The sequence below is a fragment of the Denticeps clupeoides genome, chromosome 10 (assembly GCF_900700375.1).
Source record: "Denticeps clupeoides chromosome 10, fDenClu1.1, whole genome shotgun sequence".
NCBI lineage: Eukaryota > Metazoa > Chordata > Actinopteri > Clupeiformes > Denticipitidae > Denticeps > Denticeps clupeoides.
In genome coordinates this window covers 1842795-1868335 of record NC_041716.1, presented here as the reverse complement: position 1 = coordinate 1868335, position 25541 = coordinate 1842795, and the positions used below count along the sequence as shown (strand labels likewise).

Sequence of the window (25541 nt, the reverse complement as noted above, 5' to 3'; positions counted from 1 at the left end):
ATCAGAGCAAAGAAACTAGAATATAAAACATGTTTTCACTTATTTCACCTTTTTTTGTTAAGTACAGAACTCCACATGTGTTCATTCATAGTTTTGATGCCTTCAGTGAGAATCTACCAACGTAAATGTTCATGAAGATAAAGAAAACACGTTGAATGTGAAGTGTCCAAACTTTTGGCTTCTACTGTGTGTATAGTAGCCTAGTGTGTAACACACTCGCCTATGAACCAGAAGACCCAGGTTCAAATCCCACTTAATACCATGGTGTCCCTGAGCAAGACACTTAACCCTGACTGGATAAGAACGTCTGATAAATTCTGTAATGTAAATGTATATATTGTACTGTTATATTTATATTACATGTTTTAAATCAGCAGTAGTAGGGAAAGTATTTAAAGTAACGCTTCAGGACGCGTAAAAATCTACAGATTGGAGAACCACGGGGGGGGGATCTGCAATAAACTCGGTATTTTAGGTCGTTTGCAGCGCTGGGGACCCCTGCGCCCACCGCCCGCCTCGTCTGGACGCTGCGACGCCGCACCGGGACGCGCGTCTCGGGGAGTGCCGTTGGCCACGCGGCGGGGGTCTCATGTCGCCATTGTTGCGACGCCGCGGACGCGTGGACGCCGATTTCAAGGCCCATTGAGCGCGCGATGGATTGCGCCCGAAAAAGTCCATTCCGGGGTGGAGGGCATCGATTACTCGCCGCCGGGCTCGAATCGATACAGATCGAATCGTAACCCCGCTGTAAAGTGGCCGACGTTGACCAGACGCCACCAGTCAAACGTACATATATATAAATAAATAAATGTATTTTATATATATATATATATATGTGTGTGTGTGTGTGTGTGTGTGTGTATATATATATATATATAATACATTTATTTATATATATATATATATGTGCTGGAGAATATGTGTGTGTGTGTATATATATATATATATATATATACACACACACACATATATATACACACACACACACACACATTTATATATATATATATATATATATATATATGTGTGTGTGTGTGTGTGTGTGTGTGTGTGTGTGTATATATACACCGGTGTTTTTTTTTTATATATAAATGTGTGTGTGTGTGTGTGTGTATACATACATACACACATATATAGGAATATTTCACCACCGGCAGACATGGAAACGATATGTTCATATCTGAGGTCAAACTCCGCCGAGATTGAAGGAAAAGGGGCGAAATGCGAGGATTACGAAGTCCGACCGAGTCGATAAATCTGTCTTTAAACTAATTTGGTCACGTGGACGCGGCATAAAACCCCGTAAAAAAAAAAAAAAAAAAAAACACGCAACAGACCGGGCTTCCAACGGCGCGACGGTTCGGCGACACTGACACCTGGCGGCGGACCGGCGCACGGTCGCGGTTTGTCGGGGGGAGTCGCGCCCCCTGGTGGATCGAGTGCGCTTTACAACTCAACAGAACCAGAATCGCGTTAATGCGACACATACAAGGTGTCTCTCAAGCACAACGGTACAAAAACGACAATATGCAATAAACTATTTAGTAGAGCGTCTTATATACAGACAAAATACAACAGCTACTTGCGTTATAACAGAAAAGTTATGTCTTTTTGCCAAAATAATAATGACTCAAATGTTGTATGCCAATAGTGAAAGTGAAGTGATTGTACGGCAGCACTGCACACGGTGCACACAGTGAAATGTGTCCTCTGCATTTAACCCATCACCCTTGGTGAGCAGTGGGCAGCCATGACAGGCGCCTGGGTAGCAGTGTGTGGAGACAGTGCTTTGCTCCGTGGCACCTCAGTGGCACCTTGGCGAATCGGGTTAGATCTACATATTCTCCAACTCTCATCCTCTCATCCTCTCATCCTCTCATCCTCTCGTAGCGGAACAAAATGCAGCAGCATGACTAATCTTCAACCTTCCCAAGTTCTCCACACCGCCCCTCTGCTACGCTCCCTCCACTGGCTCCCAGTAGCTGCACATATCAGGTTCAAAATCCTGATGCTGGCCTACAAAGCCAAACATGGAGTAGCACCATCCTACCTCACAGCCCTTATTACACCCCGCACTGCACCTCGTATACTCCGAGCCTCCAGTACTGCTCGCCTGGTCCCTCCATCTCTGAAGGTAAAAGGAAAACATTCATCTAGACTCTTCTCCGTCTCGACCCCTCTGTGGTGGAATGAACTTCCATTCGAGGTCAGAACAGCTCAGTCACTGAGCACCTTCAAACGACAGCTCAAGACCTTCCTCTTTAAAGAATATTTTGATTAAATTGTAATTTTCTTGTTGTCGAACTTTGTGTACAGAATCTACAACAGAGTGAATAAAATAGATATATTCATAGTTGTGGTCCTAGTGAACCGGAATTGATCTCTTCATCGATGGTAACTTGAAAGCACGTTGTAAGTCGCTCTGGATAAGGGCGTCTGCCAAATGCCATAAATGTAAATGTAAATGTTGATGGGCCAGATGGATGGGCCCGTGGCTAGATTGGTAAAGGGCAGAGAGCTCCAGTCCAACAAGGTGGAGGTGGAGTACTGGTTTGGGCTGGTATCATCAAAGATGAGCTTGTGGGGCCTTTTCGGGTTGAGGATGGAGTCAAGCTCAACTTCCAGTCCTACTCCCAGTTTCTGGAAGACACCTTCTTCAAGCAGTGGTACAGGAAGAAGTCTGCATCCTTCAAGAAAAACATGATTTTTATGCAGGACAATGCTCCATCACACACGTCCAAGTACTCCACAGTGTGGCTGGCAAGAAAGGGTATAAAAGAAGAAAAACTAATGACATGGCCTCCCTGTTCACCTGATCTGAACCCCATTGAGAACCTGTGGTCCATCATCAAATGTGAGATTTACAAGGAGGGAAAACAGTACACCTCTCTGAACAGTGTCTGGGAGGCTGTGGTTGCTGCTGCACGCAATGTTGATGGTGAACAGATCAAAACACTGACAGAATCCATGGATGGCAGGCTTTTGAGTGTCCTTGCAAAGAAAGGTGGCTATATTGGTCGCTGATTTGTTTTTGTTTTGTTTTTGAATGTCAGAAATGTATATTTGTGAATGTGGAGATGTTATATTGGTTTCACTGGTAAAAATAAATAATTGAAATGGGTATATATTTGTTTTTTGTTAAGTTGCCTAAAAATTATGCACAGTAATAGTCACCTGCACACACAGATATCCCCCTAAAATAGCTAAAAATAAAAACAAACTAAAAACTACTTCCAAAACATTCAGCTTTGATATTAATGAGTTTTTTGGGTTCATTGAGAACATGGTTGTTGTTCAATAATAAAATTATTCCTCAAAAATACAACTTGCCAAATAATTCTGCACTCCCTGTACAGGGTGGGCCATTTATATGGATACACCTTAATAAAATGGGAATGGTTGGTGATATTAACGTCCTGTTTGTGGCACATTAGTATATGTGAGGGGGCAAACTTTTCAAGATGGGTGGTGACCATAGTGGCCATTTTGAAGTCGGCCATCTTGGATCCAACTTTTGTTTTTTAATAGGAAGAGGGTCATGTGACACGTCATATTTATTGGTAATTTCACAAGAAAAACAATGATGTGCTTAACGTAACTTTAGTCTTTCATGAGTATTTTACAAGTTTCTGACCACTTATAAAATGTGTTCAATGTCACCAACCATTCCCATTTTATTAAGGTGTATCCATATAAATGGCCCACCCTGTATATTATGACCACATGATTAATACTGAGTAGGTCCCCTCTTTTGCAGGCATGAACCCTAGACCTTTGAAGGTATGCTGTGGCATCTGGCTCCAAGCGGTCAGTATCAGCTTGGACTTGTGTTTCTCGATTGCACCAAGATCTGGAGAATCTGCTTCATTCCATTTCTGGCAGGGCGAATTCCACAGGAAAGCAGGACCAAGGTTTCCGAGTGGACCATTGCAGAAAGAATCACGCTGCTGGCTTGTCTTGTCTTGCATCCTGGTGCAAAGGTTAAAGGTCAAGGCCACTGGCGGTGGTCTCCGATGTAGGGCAGTTGTTACCTAAAAACCAAACTGGCTTGAGGAAACATACAACATGAGAGGCGCTATCTGTAATATGACGCATCTTAAACCTCAACAGCCATCCGCGGCCTGAAACACACGGGTACTGAGACTAGAAATGTACCCTGCATCAAGCTCAGCGGATCACAGCTTCGGGTTGAAACAGTAACGCCATTTCTGCGGCATCTTCTCTGCTAAAATCAGAGCAGAGAGGAAGGCAGTGGTTCGGAGCATCTTGGGAATAAGAGAGGAGAGAACGTCGCTTATTCCAGAAATGAAAATAGAAATACCTAATAATAGCTTTGCGCCCAGATAAGAGACACACACACTCACACACACACAATCTTGTTGTGCAATAATATCATGACGTCAGAACAGGTGTATTAATAACAGAGTATGACCATGCTCACACACACACACACTCTTCTGACCCACATACAAGCTCGATCGGAGGCTCATGCAGAGAAGCTCTCCGATAGTGCAGGTTACACCTACACATCCTCCATCTCTCTCTCATCCTGTCGTAGCCGAACGTCGGCCTCCTCCACCAACTGGGTTCTTCTCTCCTGTGCATGTCAGTCTGACTCTCAGTCTATTTTCTCTCTCTCTCTCTCTCTCTCTCTCTCTCTCTCTCTCTATCTCCCTGGTTCTCAGCGGAGCCTCGCAGATCTGACACACTTTCCGTCCCCTCAGCTCTCCGCTCGCAGTCCTCTCGGCAGCCGGAGGAGCGAAGAACGCGAGCGAGAGGGAAGCGGACGGAACATGGCACCGAAAAGAGAGCCGTCCATCAAGAAGTCTCCGTCAGGCGGGGGACAGCCCAGGCTCGGCCCCCCGTTTCCCAGCCTGCCCCAAACGCCTGCGGCCCCGAGGCCAATGCCGGAGATGAAGCCTCGCCTGCTGCGGCCCTCCGATGGCCCGTTTGACCCCAGCACCCTGGAGGTAAGTAGAGCTGCTTCAGCATCCGCCGCCGTGATAGACTTAATGTGGGATGGAGCCGAACGTACCATACCATGTATAAAATACCCAGCCCAGGAATATGATATCAAGCGTCTGGAAAAAGGGGATGAGTCTAGGAACGTGTTCCAGGCTGCGTTTTAACTTTCAATTACTCTAATATTAATTAGCATTACTCTAAATAGCCAAGAGCACGTCTTACACAATTAACCTTGTTCCAAGTCAATCAGGTTTCCCTAAATGAAAGGATTTGTGTCCCACATTATGTCTGACAGAGCCTCCGTATGGCATGAGCTCCCATTTTTTTTTAATGAACCCATTCACGATGCTTGCATTAGGCTTGCCCATTAAATCCATTCATTCGTTCACTGATACAGCTGCATTTATTATCATTTGTTATGATTCGTACTTATGCATTTATCAATTTCCATCCACATTATACATATATTAGAGGGTAAGTACAAATATTAATAAAAAGAAATAAATGAACTGTGGGTTTTTTTAAGCAGTTCGGGTGTAATTTCATCCTACTTTAATGAAATATGTTCTAATCCTTGCAAATTCATAAGCCATGTCCCATTTCAGAGGCTGCAGGCCTCTAAGGACGCGGTCTCGGCCTTGGCACACTGCTTTGAAGGCTGTAGCTCCTGAACGTGGTAAAATGGGACACACGGCTCATTTCCTGTACCAGCTGCCTCCAGCATTTGTAGGAGCCTCGGACAGGGACTACCCATAAATAACATGAAAATGTGCACTAGTGGCTGATAATTGTCAACTTGGGCCAATGGCGGGTAAAGATAAGGACTGAGCACAGTACCGTCCCCACATGCTGCTCGCCAAGGTGATGGTTAAATGCGGAGGACACATTACACTGTGTTTTAAAATGACAGTGACACTTCATTTTCTCAACTTTTTCTATGTTCATGGATGGCATGGTCCCTGGCATGGTCAAGAACCTGGAAAGTGCTTCATTCTTGTGAGATTCTATCACGTCTTTGCTCATGAATTGCCATTGAAGTGGTGCAAACTTCAATTTGCTTCCAGCATGAATTATCTGATTTTTTACATTGGTTCATTAATGAGATGTTAATGCGCTGGTTTATTTAATTAATCCTGAGCCATGGGAATAATAATGTAAATTAATGGCACAGAAAAAAAATAATTAATGGGGACAACAGAAAATGACTGAAAACATTTAATACCTTCTTGTATGGTATCACAGCAACAGGCTAGATATCGGTGGATGCTCCTCATCTATTAGATATTTTATGCAAGATGGATTAGTAATTTCATGACTGTACTGCTCCATCCAACGCCACCCGTAACTACATGCGACAGGCGTTCCGAACCCGTGTCCGAACCCCGAGAAGATGGAAAGATCGACTCTCTTGGAAAAGAAACACACACACACACACAATAGGATAGCAGCGCCTTCTCGCCAGGACGCCAAATAAAGGCACGACGCGTGTGAGAGCGCATAGCTGCGTGACGTCACCGGGGTCCGGCCCTCACTGCGCATGCGCGCCGACTTCCTGCCTTATTCCAAAGCGACCCACCCACTTCCCGCTGCCGACACTCCTGCCCCTGTCCGCGGCCCGAAGACAGCTCTCCCCGCCGAGCGCAGACATGGTGGGTGACCCCGCCGGGCCTCCGACGCGCCCCGGTCCCGGTTCTGGGTTTCCGCTCAGCCTCGTTCTGCGGCAGGTTCCGCCCGTGCCGGTCTTTTCGCGGCGATTTGTAACCTTGGGCGGCTAGTAGCTAGCGGGCCTCCGTTCGCCTCGCTGTTTACTCTGACTTCCACGCCAGAAATCGAACTCCGCCGCTGGCCGTTTACCCGGTAAAGTACACGTCGACGGTTCTATCGATTTAGTTCGCTGGAAGATGGATCCCGCGCCACGCAGCCGCCCTGCTAGCTCGACAGGCGTCCGCCAGCTAACGCTGATTAGCCGATTAGCTAGCTATCGTTTCAGCCATCGTCTTACGTTTTAAGTGCTCTGTTTTAATACTGGCAACTGAACTGGTTTTGTGGACACGTCCGTTTTCCACGGCTGGTGAAAAATGGGTTCGTCTCCGTCGCTATAGCCGCGATGAACTTCTTATTTGTGTTTGGTGTTTGCATCGCAAGCCACGAAGGTCCATTAAACACCTCTCTCTTTAAAACAGTCTGACTTCACGGAAGACCAAATTATCGGTGAGTCTGAACTCCTCCTGTCGCCGTGTTCCATCTGCATGACAACCATGCGCTCCCGTTATTTCTCCCCCCCCCCCCCCTCTCTCCTTTTCTCCACCTTTCCGCACCACCGGCTTATCGGCACCTCCTGCACTTTTTTTTTTCTTTTCCTTTCCTCCTCTCTTGCTTCCTCTGTTTTTTATTCCTTCTGTAATTACTTGTCGTTTCCAGATTGAGTTTAACCTGGATCAGATTCACGGTGAGTTTCTGTTGAGGAGGTCGAGCGGGGACAGCTCGTCTCGTCCCCCCCCAGGACTAATGTCCCATAACGCGTCTTGTGTGTGTGTGTGTGTGTGTGTGTGTGTGTGTGTGTTTTAAAGTAACGTGCCTGCTGCGCGATGTTTACGAAAAGTGCGCGGCCCTTTTAAGGGCCTCGCCTCGCCGCTGGCCCCGCCCCCAGACCCCGCGATGCCTTATATGGCGCGACGCGCGCGGGCAGCCGCCGCATTCCAGCGCGCGGAAACAGGAAAAGTGGCGGGAGGTGGGGGGCGGGAAAGGGGGGCGTGTCCCCGACCCCCATCTTCCAACGTCCCTGCACAGTTGAGGACGCTCCCGGTGATGTTGTCACCACACAGAGAGGAGCCGGCATGGACTAACAGGTTTTGGAGTGACCAAAGCATGGTGTACATGTACCTACTGTTTAATCCGGCAATTTAAAACTTTTTCACTCCAGAAACTGTTTTTTACTGCGTTTGGTGGTAGTAGCCTAGGATTTGAACCCAGGTTCAAATCCCACTTACTACCATCGTGTCCCTGAGTAAGACACTCCAGGGGGGGACTGTCCCTGTAACTACTGATTGTAAGTCACTCTGGATAAGGGCGTCTGGTAAATGCTGTAAATGTAAATTTGGTTTGTGCAAGGCGTACTGATTTTAATACGTTGGCAAAACTAACCTTCCACCAACAAACTTTTTCTTGAAAATTTTAGCTCCCCACACACGATCAACCTTTTCCCGTTTTCCCGACTCAGAATGCCAACTGTGCTTTCATCCCCGCCCGTAGAGTTCAAGGAAGCCTTCCTGCTGTTCGACCGCACGGGCGATGGCAAAATCAGCTACAGTCAGTGTGGGGACGTCATGCGGGCCCTCGGACAGAATCCCGTCAACGCCGAGGTCCTCAAGGTCCTCGGAAACCCCAAAGCCGAGGGTGAGCCGCGTCGGTCGGTCGGTCGGCCTTCCCGTCTTGTGAGCGGCTCCGGTTTTTAAACGGCTCTTTCTCCTCAGAGATGAACCACAAAATGCTGGACTTCGAGCAGTTCCTGCCCATGCTCCAGGCCATTGCCAAGAACAAGGACCAGGGCTCGTTTGAGGACTTCGTGGAGGGACTGCGCGTCTTTGACAAGGAGGGCAACGGCACGGTCATGGGCGCAGAGCTGCGCCACGTCCTCACCACGCTCGGTCGGTCTCCGAAGGAAGAGAGATTATCGTCCGTGAACGTCTACGGTACCCTCCAGTTAGTCGATGTCTAGCCTCTCTTCTTCTTCTTCTTCCTCTTCTTCTTCACCCCAGGGGAGAAGATGACCGAGGAGGAGGTAGAAACGCTCTTGGCTGGCCACGAGGACGCCAACGGCTGCATCAATTATGAAGGTGAGCGTGGAGCCGTAATATTAATACGCGGCACAGCGCTTTTTAAAAAAATGGTTTATTGGGGGCGGGGTCTGAGCGCGTGTATGTAAAGTAAGACCCGAGTTAGAGTTTACCTTTTACCTCCGCCATGGGAATGTCGGGGGTGGGAAGACGTTCCAGGAGGCGGTAATAAGGCGGCGTGGGGCGGGACGGTTGATTGGCACTGTCTGACGTCCTGTCAAATGTTCCTCCCCCCCCCGCAGCATTCGTTCGTCACATCATGTCTGGCTGAGTTCCGGGTACGGGCACCTCCTGTCGGCCACACCCGGCCCCGCTTTATTTATTATTTATTTATGTGCATTTTTAAGGCTAAAGGACAAGAACTTTGCTTTTCTGGGGTGTGTGTGTGTGTGTGTGTGTGTGTGTGTGTGTGTGGTAGGGAAGTGTGGAGTGGATCCCGAGCACGGAGGGTTGTTGTTTTGTTTTTTCCCCCTCTACACGCTCTCCATTTCTTCTCTGGCCCCGCCTGCAGCATGTCCCCCCCCCCCCCCCCCCCCCCCCTCGCATGTCTCTGGGCTCGGGGACACCACGGGCGTGGACGTGGCAGGGAGCGGCGGCTCTACCGGCCCCGGGACGCCTGAATCGCTCCCGCCCCGCATAGCTGAGGTTCCTCGGCCCCTTTGTTCTGGAAGGAGGGCCGCGGTCCGTAGAGCCGCCGCTCCCGGCGTGGTGCCGTGGTTTTTAACGGACTGACCGGTTGCAGTGCTGCTCTGCTGGTGTCAGGCCTGGTGGACCCTGAAGACCTCCGTCCCTCTACGCTGCGAGCCGTCCTCCTCACCTTCCTTCCCTCAAAGCTCTCTGCGTATTTTAGACGGAGGAGAGTTCAAACGTCTTCATTTTATATGAAATAAAAGAGGACGGAGCAGCTTATATCCCAGACCTGAGCCATCTTTTTTTTTTTTTTTTTTTTACTTTATTTCCCCTGTCCCCTGGCTGGGGGACGTGTCTTCTACACGAGGCGAGGGAGCTGCCTCCGACTACAGCCTTCCACGCGGGACATGCGGAGCCCCGTCCGACGCTCTTTTTTTACTTTTAAAGGTGCCCTGGCATGAAAATGTGACTCTTTAACACGAGTTCCCGGGCCTGTCTGTGGTCCCGCAGTGGCTAGAAATGGCGGTCGGTGTAAAGAGAGTTTTGGTCGTTCTGCTTCACCGCTCAGAGAGCGGCAGCTCAGACGGCCTGATCTGGAATCCGTCCCCTTATGACGCCATAAGGGGTAAGGTCACCTCCCGTTTCTCCTGCTTTTTCCGGCCAGAGAATTTCCACCGACCATTTCCACCGAATTTCCTCTGTGTGGAGCGTTGCAGTTGGTTTGCGATTTGGATGTAAAAGACGCGCACAAATTTATTTTTCAGTTCCGCCACGCGAGCCAGATGAACCAGCGGGTTCATTTTATTGCCCCAGAAGAGCGCCGACACGACATGTTGTGGTTGGTGAACAGCGGTGATGACGTCATTTCCTCGAATTTGCCCTCAACTTCTATAGGCCGCTCTCCTCCTGGTCCCGCCTCCCCCCTCCTCATTAGCATTTAAAGCTACAGACGGTGAAACGGCGCGTCCTGGGAAATCTCATTGCGGGACTGGATCAGAGTGGCTGTAATTCTGCAAACTAAAACCTAAATAAAAGCAAAATAAATTCATGTCAGGGGACCTTTTAATAATGTCAGCTGGCAGGACGTAGTGGCGTAAGCCGGAGTGAACAAATGGTTGGAAATTCTGATAAAAGCGGACCAGCCAGTTGTGGGCACGTCCCGTGGTGCTGTAGTTGGGGGGGTTAGTCCTCTCTTCTGTACTCATCGCACTGACTTTATTTATCTTTCCTCCTCCTGTCCCCTGCAGAGCTCGTCCGGATGGTCATGAACGGTTGAAGAAACGGGACCAATGCTTCCTCCACTTTTTACTTTTATTATTTTCCCCCCCCATTACTTTTTTTTTTTTTTTTTTTTTTTTTTTTTTTTATAAATATATATTCATACACATCCAGTACTTAAGTCCACCTTGCTGATCCATTCCAGCCTTCCACCATTCCTGTGTTTTTTGCCCCCCCCCCCCCCTCATTTGGTTTTTATTTTCAGAAGTGCCTTTATCCCACCCCTGGTCAAGAGCCGATGGAGCCCGGCCCCAGCTCCCTGCAGCGCAATTCCACACTGAACTTGCAATAATAACCACGTGCGCGCGGCACCGGCCCGGTGCGGCGAGGGCGGTCCTCGCGGCAGCGCTGGCTTCGGCCGCGGCCGGCCACGGCCGAGCTTTTTCTGTTTTTCCCCCACGTCGCCGTCAGCGCTATGCAGGAGGCAGCAGATCCACGAGTTTAAGCGTCCGAGTGTTCTCCCTCCTTCCCGTCCCCCCCTCTCTACACCGTGTGTGTTCAGTGTCCGAATAAAGTTTTGAAAGAGAGATTCCCGCTTTGTGTCGTTTTAATGCACAGAACCACATGAGGGCAGCAGAGGCCTTTTTTTTTTTCCTATTCCGGGTTTTATAGATTCTTTTACGTGCGCGTAAAACGGAATTACAGAAAATGGACACGTGGCACATATGTGAACAGGTCACTTTTTCAATGTCTACACGAACTGTCATTTAATCGATGAGTATTTTGTTACCATTTAAAACGATATTCCGAATACTAATTAGTACATTCTTAAGATTCACTTTTCCATAAGCCTGGAAAATTTTATTTTTTTTTTTTACACTGAATTTGGCTGATCCAACCAGATCTATTGGAGGGGGGGCAATTATTATTATAAAAAAAATTTATTTGCAGCATGTGAGGTGAGTCAGTGGTCTGAATCTTCTGGGTAGGTGAAGAAAGGTGTGTGTGGTGATGCAGATTGTAAGACCTTAACAGAAAAGTGAAGGTTTGAATTATATGCTGTACTGTCGGACCTGTCAACGTCCATCGAGACGTACTGCATGTGATTTTGGGCTAAATAAGAAATAAATGTTTTTGTGTTTAAACTGAGCAAAGCACCGTCCCCACACACTGCTCCACCGGGCGCCTGTCATGGCTGCCCACTGCTCAACAAGGGTGATGGTTAAATACAGAGGACACGTTCCACCGTGTGCTGTGCTTCACAATGACAATGATCGATTTCATGAACCCGGCCACTGGGCACGTATGTGACCGTGTTTCTTGGTGACGGTCTCAAGCCCTGGTAAACGGGCAGGGTTGCGCCAGGAAGAGCATTCGGCATAAAACCCTTGGCCAAATCAACCAGACTGACTGATCCGCTGTGGCGACAATCCTTACACATCATGTAATCATATTAATATTAAAATTCATCCCACATTTAACAGCATCGGCACACGGAAACCCGGCGATGGCTCCCTTACCAATGAAAGTGTGACTTTTGGTACGGTTTCTGTTTTTGCAGTATTCTGCGGTTTTAATTCTGTCATAAGATCCTTTACAAACCCTTCCTCACTCTCGTTTGCAGATATACGACTCATTTATCAATCAAAACCAAGACATTTGACTTGAATATCCAACGGAAAAAAATATTCAAGTAATCAGTTTGGATATTTCATCATCATTTATTTCTGTAATAATTTGAAATAAAGTGTTTATACACGCGTTAGTACCGACATATATATTTTTGCTTTAGAAAATGGCAGCAGTTGACTTTATTTCCGTATGTCTTATTCGTTATAAAATTTCATTTTATTTATTGATTTATACCTCCCGCTGGTCACATAAGGTGGCGCTGTTTGGACAACGTTCACTGAACATGATCTAATGCTCATGTAACTTATAACACTGACCCTGACATTAATGGTAAATTTATGCAATTTCAACTATATGGGTTTATTAGTCATGTGTACAAATGAATTATAAAAGTATGTAAAACTATCATAATTAATGAAAACATCAACCCTTCAGTCTCATTTGCGCACGGACGGTGCGGAGGACGGATGAATATTAAATCCACATTCCCCTGCTGGGGCTTTTTTTTTTTAACAATGACACTTTTTGCATTTCTAACAAGGCAGGTGTGTTTGTTTGGTGGCCCGGCGGTGAAATGTGAGCTCCGCCGTGGCGCCAGAGCAGCCCTTCAACGGCTCTCTGACCTTTTTCCCGCTTCCTGCTACACACATCCAGTCCCAACTATTCCCCCTCATTAGGTATCTCGGCTATTTGTGTGTCAGTGTGTGTGTGTGTGTGTGTGTGCGGCAGAGCTAGGCATCACCGACCATCGGCGAATAGCGTCCCCCACTAATTACCGGCCGGTTTGTTTCCGCGCCCGCGTGCGGCCGGACAGCCAGTGCACTTGTGTGGATGTGCCGGAGGTAAGTGAAGTCTATTGATTATTTTAATCCTCCTATTTGTGAGTCTGTGATCCTCGCGGCTCTGCCGCCGACAGGGGAATCGCTAATGGGCCTCAACGCGGCCCGCCTCAGACCTCTCCCCGTCCAATTAACTTGCAACCGGAATCTTCCAGGAGAGAGAGAGGGAGAGGGAAGGCCGGCCGACCGGCCGGCAGACACGCCGAGGTCCCCCCACGAGCCCCCCACGGGGAACAGATTTCTCCAAAGCCTTTAAGTCCAGAATGCCATTAACTCTTGCTTTTAATTAAAGATTTTCTCCTCTGTTCCTTTCCGAGGAGCGGCGCCGGTACTGTCCGAGTGCCATTCCAGCCACTCTGCACTCGTCCGGGCCATTTAAATAGGGACATTACACCCAAGCCACCGATCGACGGCTATATTAGGGACCCTGAAAGGAGATTTGTACCTCAAACCCTATTAATTAATGGGCTGTGGCAGACATTTCGCCATTATTACCGTACGTACGCCTCTGTTATTGATCTCGCCGATGTGAAACACGACACAACGTTGTGTATTTTGTGAGGAAAGAAAAAGGCAGAAGCTGCCGAGGGCTCTCCGGAGCTCCTCACTTCTGAAAGCGCGTTACAGCGGGTCGCTGCAGGAGATGCAGTATAATAATGGTGGGGGTGTCCTAGTGGGTAGGACACTCGCCTGCGAACCAGAAGACCCAGGTTCAAACCCCACTTGCTACCATCGTGTCCCTGAGCAAGACACTTAACCCCGAGTGTCTCCGGGGGGACTGTCCCTGTAACTCTGGATAAGGACGTCTGGTAAATGGCGTAAAAAATAAAGAAACCCAGCTCACAACGCTCGTCACCCTCAGTCCGAAATAAAATGTCCGGTCGTTATTTCCCGGGGAATCTGGCACTCGTCATTACGACTGAGAACGGCCAGTCGTCCTAATGAAACTGACATTTAAAGCCACTTGATAATTTCAGACTTTTAATAGGCCGGCCTCATCTGAAACACTGACCTTACACAAAATATTCCATGTAGGAATGTCAATGAAGTGCCCTTTGAAGTGTCCGGGCCTTTATGGATTTCCCATGCAAAAGGCCTTTGATGGTTATTTACGAACTGACAATTATCGCCGGAATTCGAATTCGAACGCGGACGAAGCCAGATCCCAGAGGGGCTTCAGCTCTTAGGAAGCACGCGTTAATACGCCATTATCAAGCTTACACTTTATTGATGGGCAAAGAACAGCGGACGATAAATAGATAAATACATACAAAACAATACTCCAGTTTCACTGTACAATGGAAAGCAATTTACAGCAATAAACAATATATATATTTATTATTATTATTACTGGGCAGGGCTTCTACAAATATTGAAGCGTTATGAATAGGGCAGAAACAACCGCCGTAACTGATGCGTTTATAAAATAAAAAAAGATACGTACGAGGTTTGCGGAGTATATTATCAGCTGTGATTGATACATGAACATTTTCTTGGCCGGCGGTGTCCTCAGACGTATCGGAAATCCATGTCCAGGCTCTGGAGGCCTCAGTGAGCCGCGGCGTGTTCGATCACGGTCCCCCCGTAAGTCCACGCTCGCGCCGCGGACGGGCCGAGCAGTCACTTTAAGTCGAATGCGTTGAAGAAAGGGGGGGGGGGTGCAGGCTTACATTAATCATGGACTCTTGGCGGTGTGTGTGTGCGCACGCATAAATATATATGTCGCAATACGCGCCCAGGAGGCGGTGATGGAGGAGTGAGCCGCGGTACATGTTCTATTGACGGTTTTTCCCTGCAGCCCGTTCCTATTGAAAATGTCCGGGGAGTCCGGGTCTCGACGGCAATCCGAATAAAAAATAAAAAAATGTAAAAAAAAAAAAAAAAAAAAAAAAGACGCCCAGTCTGCTATTTCTGCCATTTTATTTTTGTATTTTTTTTTTACAAATGGCAGCCACGAGGAAAGGGCGGGGCGTGCAGGCAACACCAGGACTTTTACGTTCACGAAACCTAATGACGGGAAGAGACTACAGGATGCGTCGCGCTCTTATAGATAATGCCGTATATATTTCCTCTGAATTCGTCTTTTTTTTTTTTTTTTTTTTTTGTAGCTGTTCAACTACGTATGTGCAAGCTTTTCATTTTTTTGGCCGACGGAGATCAGTTTTCACACGTTCATATTTACACACACATACACTCACGCTCACAAATATCCGGTGGTATGAATGCACTTGGTTTTTTATTTTTTTTCGAGAGGGCGAGGGGCTGGTGCACAACGTCCCTCTGACCCTCGCACGACCCCCGTCTTGCCACAAGTCTGTTAATGCTGAGATGTTGTGTCTGTGCGTGTGTGTGTGTGCGTGTGTGTGTGTGTGTGAGATATCGACGGATCAGTCAGGGTATATGAGGAAGCCGGAGAACGTGCTGTATTTGTTGGTGTTGCCCCCGTGAACCTTGCCTCCGTCCAGCTGCACAAAGACCTCATCGCCGACGTCCAGGTGGAGGATGACGCTGTTGGACGCGTAGTCGTAGTTCTGATCGGCGTCCTGCGCAATGGCGCTGGCCCTCACCTGCAATCCACAACGTAGCAAGAAGTCATCACGCAGCAGCAGTGGTTTTAACCCTATAGGCCCTGAAACGGGTCCAATACGGTACTTTAAACTGCGTGTGGAAACTACCAGAAAATGGTAGTTCTTATCATCATTTATATAAATCTTTCAGATAACATAGATAACAGTTCATATACAGCCATCTTGTAATTTATAAAAAAATTATAAATGATCCTATATCCTATAATTATAAGGGACAACGCAAGCTGCCATTTACATTAATATCTGACCCAACATGACCCATAGTGACACACAAACATTTTATGTCTTTCTCAATAGTCTCGATATTCCACCAAACTGCAAAGCACTTCTTTCAAATGCAACCAATATTGTAATCTAATCCTTTAGTGGACACACTGTATAGCATCCAAGGACTTAATAGGATGTGTCGGGAACAAAAGTAATATATGCATAACGATTCATTTGTCAAATTTGATCATAATGCATTTTGACTTTCAAATAAATAAAAAAAAGTAATAAAAATAAAGGAATCGGACGGAAGAAAGCAATCCACAGAAGGTGGCTACAGGGCCTGAATGGCAAGTGTGATTTCTCTCCTTCCTTTCCGTCTACTTTGTGACTAATGGGCCGCCAATAACCCCTTAATACGTTGCTGCTCGTCCTAAAGCGTTCGCAGCGCCGGCCCGGCACACAGAGCTCCGCCGGTTCCCCCATTAATCTCCCTCCACTCCCCATCCCTCCTCATTTGCCCGGCCACGCGGCTCGCTTAATTGCTTCCTCGAGTCACCATGAGGCGTCTGGCGACGTGATGGGCCCGTCCCCGGCGAGTGGGACGGGCACGCGGCCTCCGGCTGGCTTCGGAACCCGAGCTCGCGTTCTCCCAGCGATCGCGGGTTACCTGTGGAACGGGGACACGGTGCAGGGGACGCCGGGAATATTGCCGCGTGAGGAACGAGGAGCTGTCAGCGTCCCGGCACCGACCTGTTGAGCCCCGAGATGAATTGGACGCACGTCGCGCGTAAACTCGGGTTTGCCGAGGAACGCGGACGCATTTGCACGCAGCGGGCGAGGCCAAAGCTATTGACCTGTTGCGGTGAATACGTGGCTTGTTTGACGACAAACTGTATTGGGTTTGCTCGTGTGTACAATCACACAAACACACACACACACACACTAATATTAACAACAGACGAGTCAATTAACAGCGGCTGCCAGACGTCAAATGCCGAACTGGGGCGGAGCCAAGTGGCGTCTCCTCCAGCGGTTATGAACATTGGCAATAAAAAACACACACGGGTAACGTGACAGCGTGGCGACACTCGTCAGGCGCGGGCGGCCTCGCCGCGTCGCTCGGTGTCCGGCCGAGGCGCAGGCACTCAATCTCTGTCACTTATCCGGACGCGCGGCGGCCGTCTCCGTGACGGGCCGCGCTCCGGCGGAACGCGCCCTGCAACTCAATGAGCCCCGCGTTTCCCCCGCCGTCCCTCGGTCTTGCCGTCTTCCTCCGTCCGCGCGTACGTGATTTTACGAGTATGACTCTCCTAATCCCGGAAACATTCCGGGAGCCGCGCCCTGGTATCAATAAGCTCAAATGGGGCAGTGGTGGCCTAGTGGTTAAGGATCTGCCAAGGTGCCACTGAGCACTGCTCCCCGGGCGCCTGTCATGGCTGCCCGCTGCTCACTCAGGGTGATGGGTTAAATGCAGAGGACACATTTCACTGTGTGCACTGTGTGCTGTGCTGCTGTGTATCACATGTGACAATCACTTCACTTTCTTTTCTTTCTTTCAATTGGCCCAAATGGGGCAGCGGTGGCCTAGCGGTTAAAAAAGCGGCCCTGTAATAAGAAGTTCACCGGTTCGAATCCCGATCCGCCAAAGTGCCACTGAGGTGCCACTGAGCAAAGCACCGTCCCCACACACTGCTCCCCGGGTGCCTGTCATGGCTGCCCACTGCTCACTCAGGGTGATGGTTAAATACAGAGGACACATTTCACTGTGTTCACTGTGTGCTGTGCTGCTGTGTATTACAAGTGACAATCACTTCACTTTAAAATGACTTCCCCATCCCATCGGTCTGGAATGAACTCGCCACTGCTGCCACATCTGTTGGACCGCAGGCGCGTTCCGGAGCTGTGGGCTGTGTCCCGGTGTCCCCTTGTTGGAATGCCGAATGCAGGTCACGCAGTTTCCATCCGTGGCGAAGCGTGTCGGTGAGCATCGCCCCGCCGTGTCCCTGTCCGCTCTAAGGCGGATTGATTAACACGGTGCGGCCCAGCCGGTCCCCGGAGACTCGGCCGGTCCATCCACATCCGGCAGGAAAAATCTCAGGCTCGCATCCCAGTCGCCGGCCGCAATCTAACAGCCGCGCTCTATTACGGACACGGCACAGTCCGCGGCGGCGCAATTCTCCGGTCAATACTCGCCGATGTGTTGTTGCTAATTACACAGACGGCACTGGGCTTATTTCCTGAAACAATTCCGCGGTCTTAATGGCATCCAACAGCTTTCTGAATGCGCCGGAGTTGCCGTTGATGCCACGTAACCGCAGCGGGAACTTTTAGCTTGATTGATTGCATACAGGTCGTCGATAGCGGTGGGTCAATACAAGGCAAGGCATCATCGCGGCGTCTGACAGTGACGGGCCGACCACCCCCAACTCCCCATCGACTTCAGCCTTATGTCGCCGGGCTCATTATTTCGGCAAAACGGGCCGAGGGGGCGCACCGTCCCCCGGGCATTCCTACCCGAGCTCGATACCGAAATGCTTGCCGTCGGTTTAATAAGCGCAGGCCTGCACCAGGCCAGATTCCGCAATTAATCCAACTCAGGCCTGCACCGTGCCGGATTCCGTACCGGATTCCGTACCCGGGCCCGCACCACACTGGATTCCGCAGTTAATCAAACCCGGGCTTGCACCATGTGGAATTCCACAGTTAATCGAACCCGGGCCTGCACCACGCCGGATTCCGCAGTTAATCGAACCCGGGCCCACACCGTGCCGGATTCCACAGTTAATCAAACCCGGGCCAGCACCGTGCCGGATCTCGCAGTTAATCGAACCCGGGCCTGCACCATGTGGAATTCCACAGTTAATCGAACCCGAGCCCGCACTGTGCCGGATCCTGCAGTTAATCGAACCCGAGCCCGCACCGTGTGGAATTCCACAGTTAATCGAACCCGGTCCCCACCGTGCCGGATCCCGCAGTTAATCGAACCCGGGCCTGCACCGTGCCAGATTCCGCAGTTAATCCAACCCGGGCCCGCACCGTGCCGGATCCCGTTGTTAATCGAACCCGCGCCGGCACCATGTGGAATTCCACAGTTAATCGAACCCTGGTCCGCACCGTGCCGGATCCCGCAGTTAATCGAACCCGCACCGTGTGGAATTCCACAGTTAATCGAACCCGCGCCTGCACCATGTGGAATTCCACAGTTAATCGAACCCTGGCCCGCACCGTGCAGGATCCCGCAGTTAATCGAACTCGCGCCCTCACCGTGCCAGATTCCGCAGTTAATCGAACCCGGGCCCGCACTGTACCGGATTCTGCAGTTAATCTAATCCATGCTCGGATTCAGCAGTTAATCGAACCCGGGTCCACACTGCGCCGGATTCCGCAGTTAATCCAATCCTGGCTCGGATTCAGCAGTTAATCAAACCCGGGTCCGGCCTCGGGCCGACCAGCCGGCAGGGAGGCGTTCCGTGCCGGGCGTTGGGGCACGGCAGAGTTATTGATATTGACGCGGCAGCGCGTTGCTTGTTAGACGCCGCGCCGACTCGAGCGAGGGCCCTCGGGCCCCGCCGCGGGCTTCCTCTGCCGGGGCTTTTCATTACAGGGGCACCATTAACCGAGAGCGAGTGAGAGATGAAGAGAACGGGAAGGGAGGGAGGGAGCAGCGGAGAAAGGAGCAGCTGCGGTGGACGAGACGTGTAGCCGGGAACGGGGAAGGGCGGCGGTGGGGATTGGCCGCGGGGAGGTTAGGATAACAGACTGATCAAGCGAGGCCGCTTCTGCGGGAGCGGCAAGATGTGAGGGTGTACACGGAGTCTTGTTTTTATCGGCGGGGCCGTGCTCCGGCGGTAATAAAAGTGACAGGATTCATTCGCCGTGATGTACAGACCTCTTAGAGCGGAGACAATGGAAAAGTAGCTCTTAAACTTACCTAAGGGACCCGCGGCACGCCGGCGGAGGGACTGGGGGGAGCAGAGGAGCCCGGCAGGGTTGGAAAATGGGCGTTTATTAAACAGACTCGTCCTCCGACGGTCACCGAATATCACGGGGGGAGACAAGTGACCATTTCCACGGCCCTCATCAGAAGCATCTACGGATATTCCAGCTCTCGCCCCCTCCGTCTATACCAATGTGGAGCGGCGGGAGGAAAAGCCTAATTACTTGTTATTTGAGTAATTACGAATGGCGGGCTCAATTTTAATCTGCCACAGCCACACAAGGGCGCCGTAGGAGCTTATTATGTCTCAGCATTCCCTGCGTCCATTCTTGGGGACGCTCATTAGTACAGGTGCTGGTCATTAACGGGTGGCCAGTGGCATTTTTAACGCGACCGTGTGAAAGAGCTCGACCTTTCGCTGATCTATTAAAAGAGAGGGTGACAGGTGGAGGAAGAAAAAAGAGAAAGAGGTCCGGGATGAAATGTGCATTATTCAACTTCCGTACCCGGAGGAGGGGTGGACGGAAAAGAAAGGAGACAGGGGACTATAAATTCCCAGATTAACAACAGCAACGGGTCGGGAGGGGGAATGTCACCGGCTGAAAGAAACTACAAGCGTCCCTCACGTCACCCGATAAATCAGCTGCCTATTAGCATGAAGGAAGGGACCCTGAGAAGCATCATTACAAATTTCCCTATAAGCCTATCGATCCGTCGCTGGGACGGCCCTCCGCAAACGCAGGCGTTCGGCTACGTAACCTCCATTAGATCCCGACTCGGGATGATGGAAACGTAGATACACGGCGCCCGCTGGGTACGTAAATCACCGGCGAGGGGCGGCGAGGGAGCACGCCGGGCGGATACGGAGATAAAACCGCTGATATCGTTTTTAATCACGTCGCCAGCGTGCGTCGGTTGGTTCACGCCGGTCGGTGTTCCGCGCGAGTTACGCCACGAGGCCAGTCAACAGGCCATTAGCTCGAGCAGCCGCGCCGAAGTGTTCCCGGCGGAACGGTCCGGATAACCCGATGAGAAGAAAGAGAAGCCCGAACGGCGGTCTGAGGACGGATACAGACATTTTTCCCGAGGACAAGTCTTTTGAAGGCATTAAAGGACACCGCGGGCCAGATCGAGAGCCGACGGCAGGAACGGGGATCCATGACAACTCTCCCGGCGCACCAAGGAGACGCCGCAGAATATTTTTCTTTGTTCCCTGTGTGGGACTTGGCCCTTAAATCAGGCCTTGAGGGGCCTTGTTCTCCGGCCTCGTTGGATGCCGGATCCTGCAGGGGAGCCCCCCTCAATTAATTCGCGGCAACAATCGGCAAACCGCCGTGACGTCTGGACATCGACTCCGGCTTTTTTTTTTTCTGGCAGGGCCGGCGCCTTGTTAACCTGTCTGGCCATGACACGCTCAGAGCCCTTCCATCCGTCTTGCCGGGCCCCCGCGCCGGCCTCCCCGTAGCCTCGTCCCTCAGCCCACTGTCCGCGCGGCTCTATTAAGCCATCCATCTTCCTCTCCTCTCCGGATCGTTCCGTCAGCCGGCCCCGTCCCGCCGTCCTCACACCGCGGCGCGGCCCCGTCCATCGTACGCCCCTCCTCCCCCCACCACAAATGCAGCGGCCCTTCTAATTAACTCAATTACCGAGACAGGCTTTTAATTGATCGTGCGTCATAAGTATGAATAGCAATGCATTTTCCGCAATCCGGAAATGCGAATTCTGGAACACCGGCAAGTGCCGGGGCCACCTGATGAGCCGAAGATTGACCCGGATGGGGTTAAATAATTGAGCTGGGTGAAAAGATAATTAATGGGCAATCGATGAACAAGCGGGGAGAGGGGGCGGGGACGGCGAGGAGGGGGAACCAATCTCGGAGTTATGAATGATTTAACAGGAGGGGAGGCCTTGAATGGCAAAGCGGAATTCGTCTGGGGACGCGCGGCGGACGTCGGGGGCCACGGACGCCGGGGAAGGTCACGAGAAAAAAAAATCCCGCGAAACAAGCGGAGAGCATCTACGTAGAAAACAAAGGATGAACGCAACAGGCCAGCGCGGAACATATTTTAAAATACACAGTCCAGTGGTTTTTTTCCCTCCCTCTATTCCACCGTACCGCTTCCCCGGGAGCCATCGGAGACTTTTCACATCTTTCCCGTCCAACCCTTCAGACTTTAATTAGCGTCGGGGGAATTAACGACTGGATGAGTGGCCTGTCAATTTCGCCTTTATTATTTATTTGTCTGATGGGTGAGACGGCTGGACAGATGCCTCCGCCATGTTCTGCTGCACTTGGTTTAAGGTGATAATCGTCTTCCCAATATGTTACTAATTAGATCGTTCCTCCAATGAGCACAACACGATGCCATTTATGCCGCACTTCTAATTACTTCAGGGATCGTGTACTATTTTTCGCTGTTTTAGAATATATTAGAAAACGTATCTTTTCATACGTTTCGGGGCAATTAAGACAGACGTTTGAGTATTTTTTCCCAATTAATCCACCCCCCCCCCCCCCCCCACCCACCCTCCTCCCAAGATTAAAACACCTCCGTGGCGCGCCGAAAGACTGAACCTGGTTAATATTTAAAAGGAATGAATAAATAAATGCTCTGCTTAATTCCTCCAGACTTTTTTTTTACATTCGGAGACGTGTTCTTTAATATACGTTCTAAAGTCTGTGCTTCATAACGTTACCTGTCGCATGAACACGGCGTATGCATACAACAGGACATTGATCATTTTCTGTGCCGTTTTTAAACGCCTCGCGTTTATCACCAACGTAAATCTCAAGGAATTAAAGCAACCGCATAGTTAGCCCCACGGTAACACCTAAGGCCACAGACCATTGGCTAAAAAGGCCATTTTTAATGTATGCATGATGTATTACATCACCGCAGCTTCGCGCAGGTTGAAAATCATCTTACTGCACCGTGATTCGAGCGAACTGTTGGCACTCTGACCTGGCCGTTCTTCTTCAGGTCCGCCCACATGCTGGTTCCGTCCCCGCCCCTCATGAGCACGTGGTAGGTGAAGTAGTAGATGCCGGGCAGGGGGCACGTGAACTTGCCGGTGCTGGGCTCGTAGTAGTTGCCAACGTTGGTGACGACGTCGTCGAACTTGAGCACGTCCATGCCCTCGTGCTGTTTCCGCAGGCCGGCGTAGAACGCGATCTTGGGGCTGTAGAAGGACGGAACGTAGCCACCGGGTCCAGGGCCGGCGGGACCCTGTGGCCCGGGCTTGCCGGGCTCTCCGGGGGGTCCTCGGGGTCCGGGCGGGCCGGGGATCCCGGGGGGACCTCGGAACCCAGACTTCCCCCTTCGGCCAGTGAAATCGGGTGGCGCGGGGGACACGGCCGTCAACTCCTGCCCGTTTTGTGACGGGGTGTATGGGTCACAGACCATCCTGCAGCTGCCCAGCATTTCGTAATGGCTCCCTCCTCCAGCGCCGCCCCCTTTGGTGCTGTGGACCAGCAGGGGGATGGTCACCAGCAGAACTAGAACCATGGCCACGCCCACCGCTGCCCCTATGACACGCTTGCGGCGGCTGAGCCGGGAGGCGGCAAGCGTGAGAAAGTCCTCCTCTCCCTTGGACGGAATGGTGCCCGCCAGGGTGGACGCTGGTCTGACGCACGGGCTGGAATGGGCGGGTGATGACGGAGGGCTTGAGGTGGAGGCGGAGACCCTGATGCAGAGATCTGTGTCTAGCGGGAGGCGGCGGGGACAGAAATGCGGGATGAACGTGGAGACCGGGTGCGGGGACGTGAAGGAGAGGGCGGCATGTAGTCTCTGGGGGGGTCTGGGAAGGGGACACATGGGTCAAACAGGACGTGGGTGGAAAGATGAGATCAGGGGAGAAACATTGGGGAGGAAAAAAAACAGAGAAATTGTTTAGTGGTTTTATTCCTCTTTTTTGGTGCACATTCAGTCTTTCCTTTGTTGGTAATGGCTGCCTGCTCTCTGTGGTTTTGTCCAATTGTAACTTTAATTACTTCAGGCCCACAGAAGCACTGGAACCTCGAGTTCATTAGCGGCCGAGCACAATTAAAAACATTATTAGCGAACACGTCGGAAAGTAAAATTTTATTTCGCCCAAAGGCCCCGTCTCTGCGCCTAATATTCAGTCGAGAGCAAAAGCACACGATTTTAATCCGTTTTTCAATATGACGTTTCTCCTTACATGCATTACAATATGAATGAAATTAAAGGCATTTTACAGAACTGGAATCGAATCATTTAATGCATGCGCCATCTAGTTATGCTTGAAGTTTTTTTTTTATTTGTCTTTTTAAAGGGACGCGGAGAGCAGAGCTGTTCTTCTCACCTTCAGACCTCGATCACGTTCCGCAACTCGGCAGCGTGGAACCGGAGCGCGGGAACATCCTCGGATTTCGCGCGCCGGGCGCCGGCGCTGGCGGGAAACTTTTCACTTTTTTTCCGAAAAAAACAAACAAAATCGTATCGCGAGGGTTTTGTTCTTCTTTTTTTTATTTTAATCCGGACGGTTCGGAGACGGAGGGTCCGTCTGTAGTTCCGGCGGCTCCACCGGCACCATCGACAGCACCACACCTGTGAGATTTCTGTCTCGTCCTCCCGCCCTCCCCTTCCCGGCTCCTCTCCTCTCCTCCCTCACTCCATCCCTCCCTCCCCGAACATCACGAACATCCCCCGCCCTCCGCCGGACCGCCGATAAATCATCGATCGCTGCTGATTGGCGATCTACAGGTGTTCGTGTGGAGACAGATCTCGTTTTTTTTTATCTATTCGAATATGTAAAATGTGCAGTATCGGACTGGGGCGTGGCCCTGCGGGTCACCTGAGGTTTGCAGCAGTGCATGGATCGTGGATGGATGGATGGATGGATGGATGGATGCACAGACAGACAGACGGGTGTCTCTGAGCTGCTGGCTGTGTGGCTCCATCTCCATCTCCATAGTTCCTCAGTCCTCATTAGTGCTGCACTGTGCTGCTGTGTTTTTCTCGTTTTATGCGACTTTCTCTTTCTACCTCTTTCTCAGAACACACACACACACACACACACACACACACACACTAATGGGTCTCTGGGAACACTGTTGGCTGCCATGTTTAAGTAATGGGGACGTTTGAATCCATGACTGATCAGACATGTCCCCGCGGTTTACTTCTCTGTTGCTTTTTAATTGTCTGACAGGCCACCGTAAAATAAATTCGGAACGCAAACCTCTCACGGTCGTCCACCGCATGTCTGGCGTGAAGATGTTGCTCATGCTGGGGAAGAACCTCGGTGGACATCTGGCGCCCATTTGCTGCAGCAAACGAGCAAAAAAAAAAAACACGAACCGTAAAAATCGTTTGAATATTTCGGATATTCGGATGTTCCGAATAGCACGCGTGATTGGCAGGTCGAGGTGCAGCCGGTCCCGGTGAGGCCGTGATGAAATCCACCGCGGGTGAGAGCGAGTGAGGAACGCCGGGCAATAATATCTGCAGAGCTTCCGAGGGGCTTCCGCCATTGAGGATTCCGTGCGCCTCGTCCGATCCCTCTCCCTGTCGGCCTTAATCACGCGTCGGCGGTTCTTAAAGTTTAATGGGCCGGCGTGGGAGCGAGGGGAACACGTACTCGGGGCGCCGAGACCCCCGACAGCCGCTCTCGGGGAACAGTTGCCCGCTTTCGTGGCGGTTGGGCCCGAGGGGCAATATACTGA

The 25541-nt window shown here is 50.5% G+C and overlaps 2 protein-coding genes across 3 annotated transcripts; one reads left to right on the top strand and one right to left on the bottom strand.

Moving 5' to 3' along the window:
• The first annotated feature begins 4473 nt into the window (after window positions 1–4473).
• On the top strand, window positions 4474–11236 carry zgc:153867 (myosin light polypeptide 6). 2 transcript variants are annotated; one of them, XM_028992968.1, is made up of 7 exons: window positions 4474–4605; window positions 4725–4970; window positions 7149–7176; window positions 8218–8361; window positions 8439–8612; window positions 8724–8801; window positions 10679–11236. In XM_028992968.1, exons 1-7 carry the CDS (start codon window positions 4489–4491, stop codon window positions 10705–10707), a joined length of 816 nt encoding a protein of 271 aa, XP_028848801.1. In that variant the 5' UTR covers window positions 4474–4488; the 3' UTR covers window positions 10708–11236. The 2 variants fall into 2 exon arrangements, with proteins under 2 accessions (XP_028848801.1, XP_028848800.1); XM_028992967.1 differs by lacking the exons at window positions 4474–4605; window positions 4725–4970 and adding an exon at window positions 6492–6614.
• A 3990-nt stretch (window positions 11237–15226) lies between these two features.
• Window positions 15227–23645, bottom strand: c1ql4a (complement component 1, q subcomponent-like 4). The gene is made up of 2 exons (XM_028994195.1): window positions 22819–23645; window positions 15227–15687 (listed from the first exon to the last, which is right to left on the bottom strand). The coding sequence occupies exons 1-2, from the start codon at window positions 23359–23361 to the stop codon at window positions 15508–15510; spliced, it is 723 nt and encodes a 240-aa protein (XP_028850028.1). The 5' UTR covers window positions 23362–23645; the 3' UTR covers window positions 15227–15507.
• Window positions 23646–25541: the final 1896 nt, after the last annotated feature.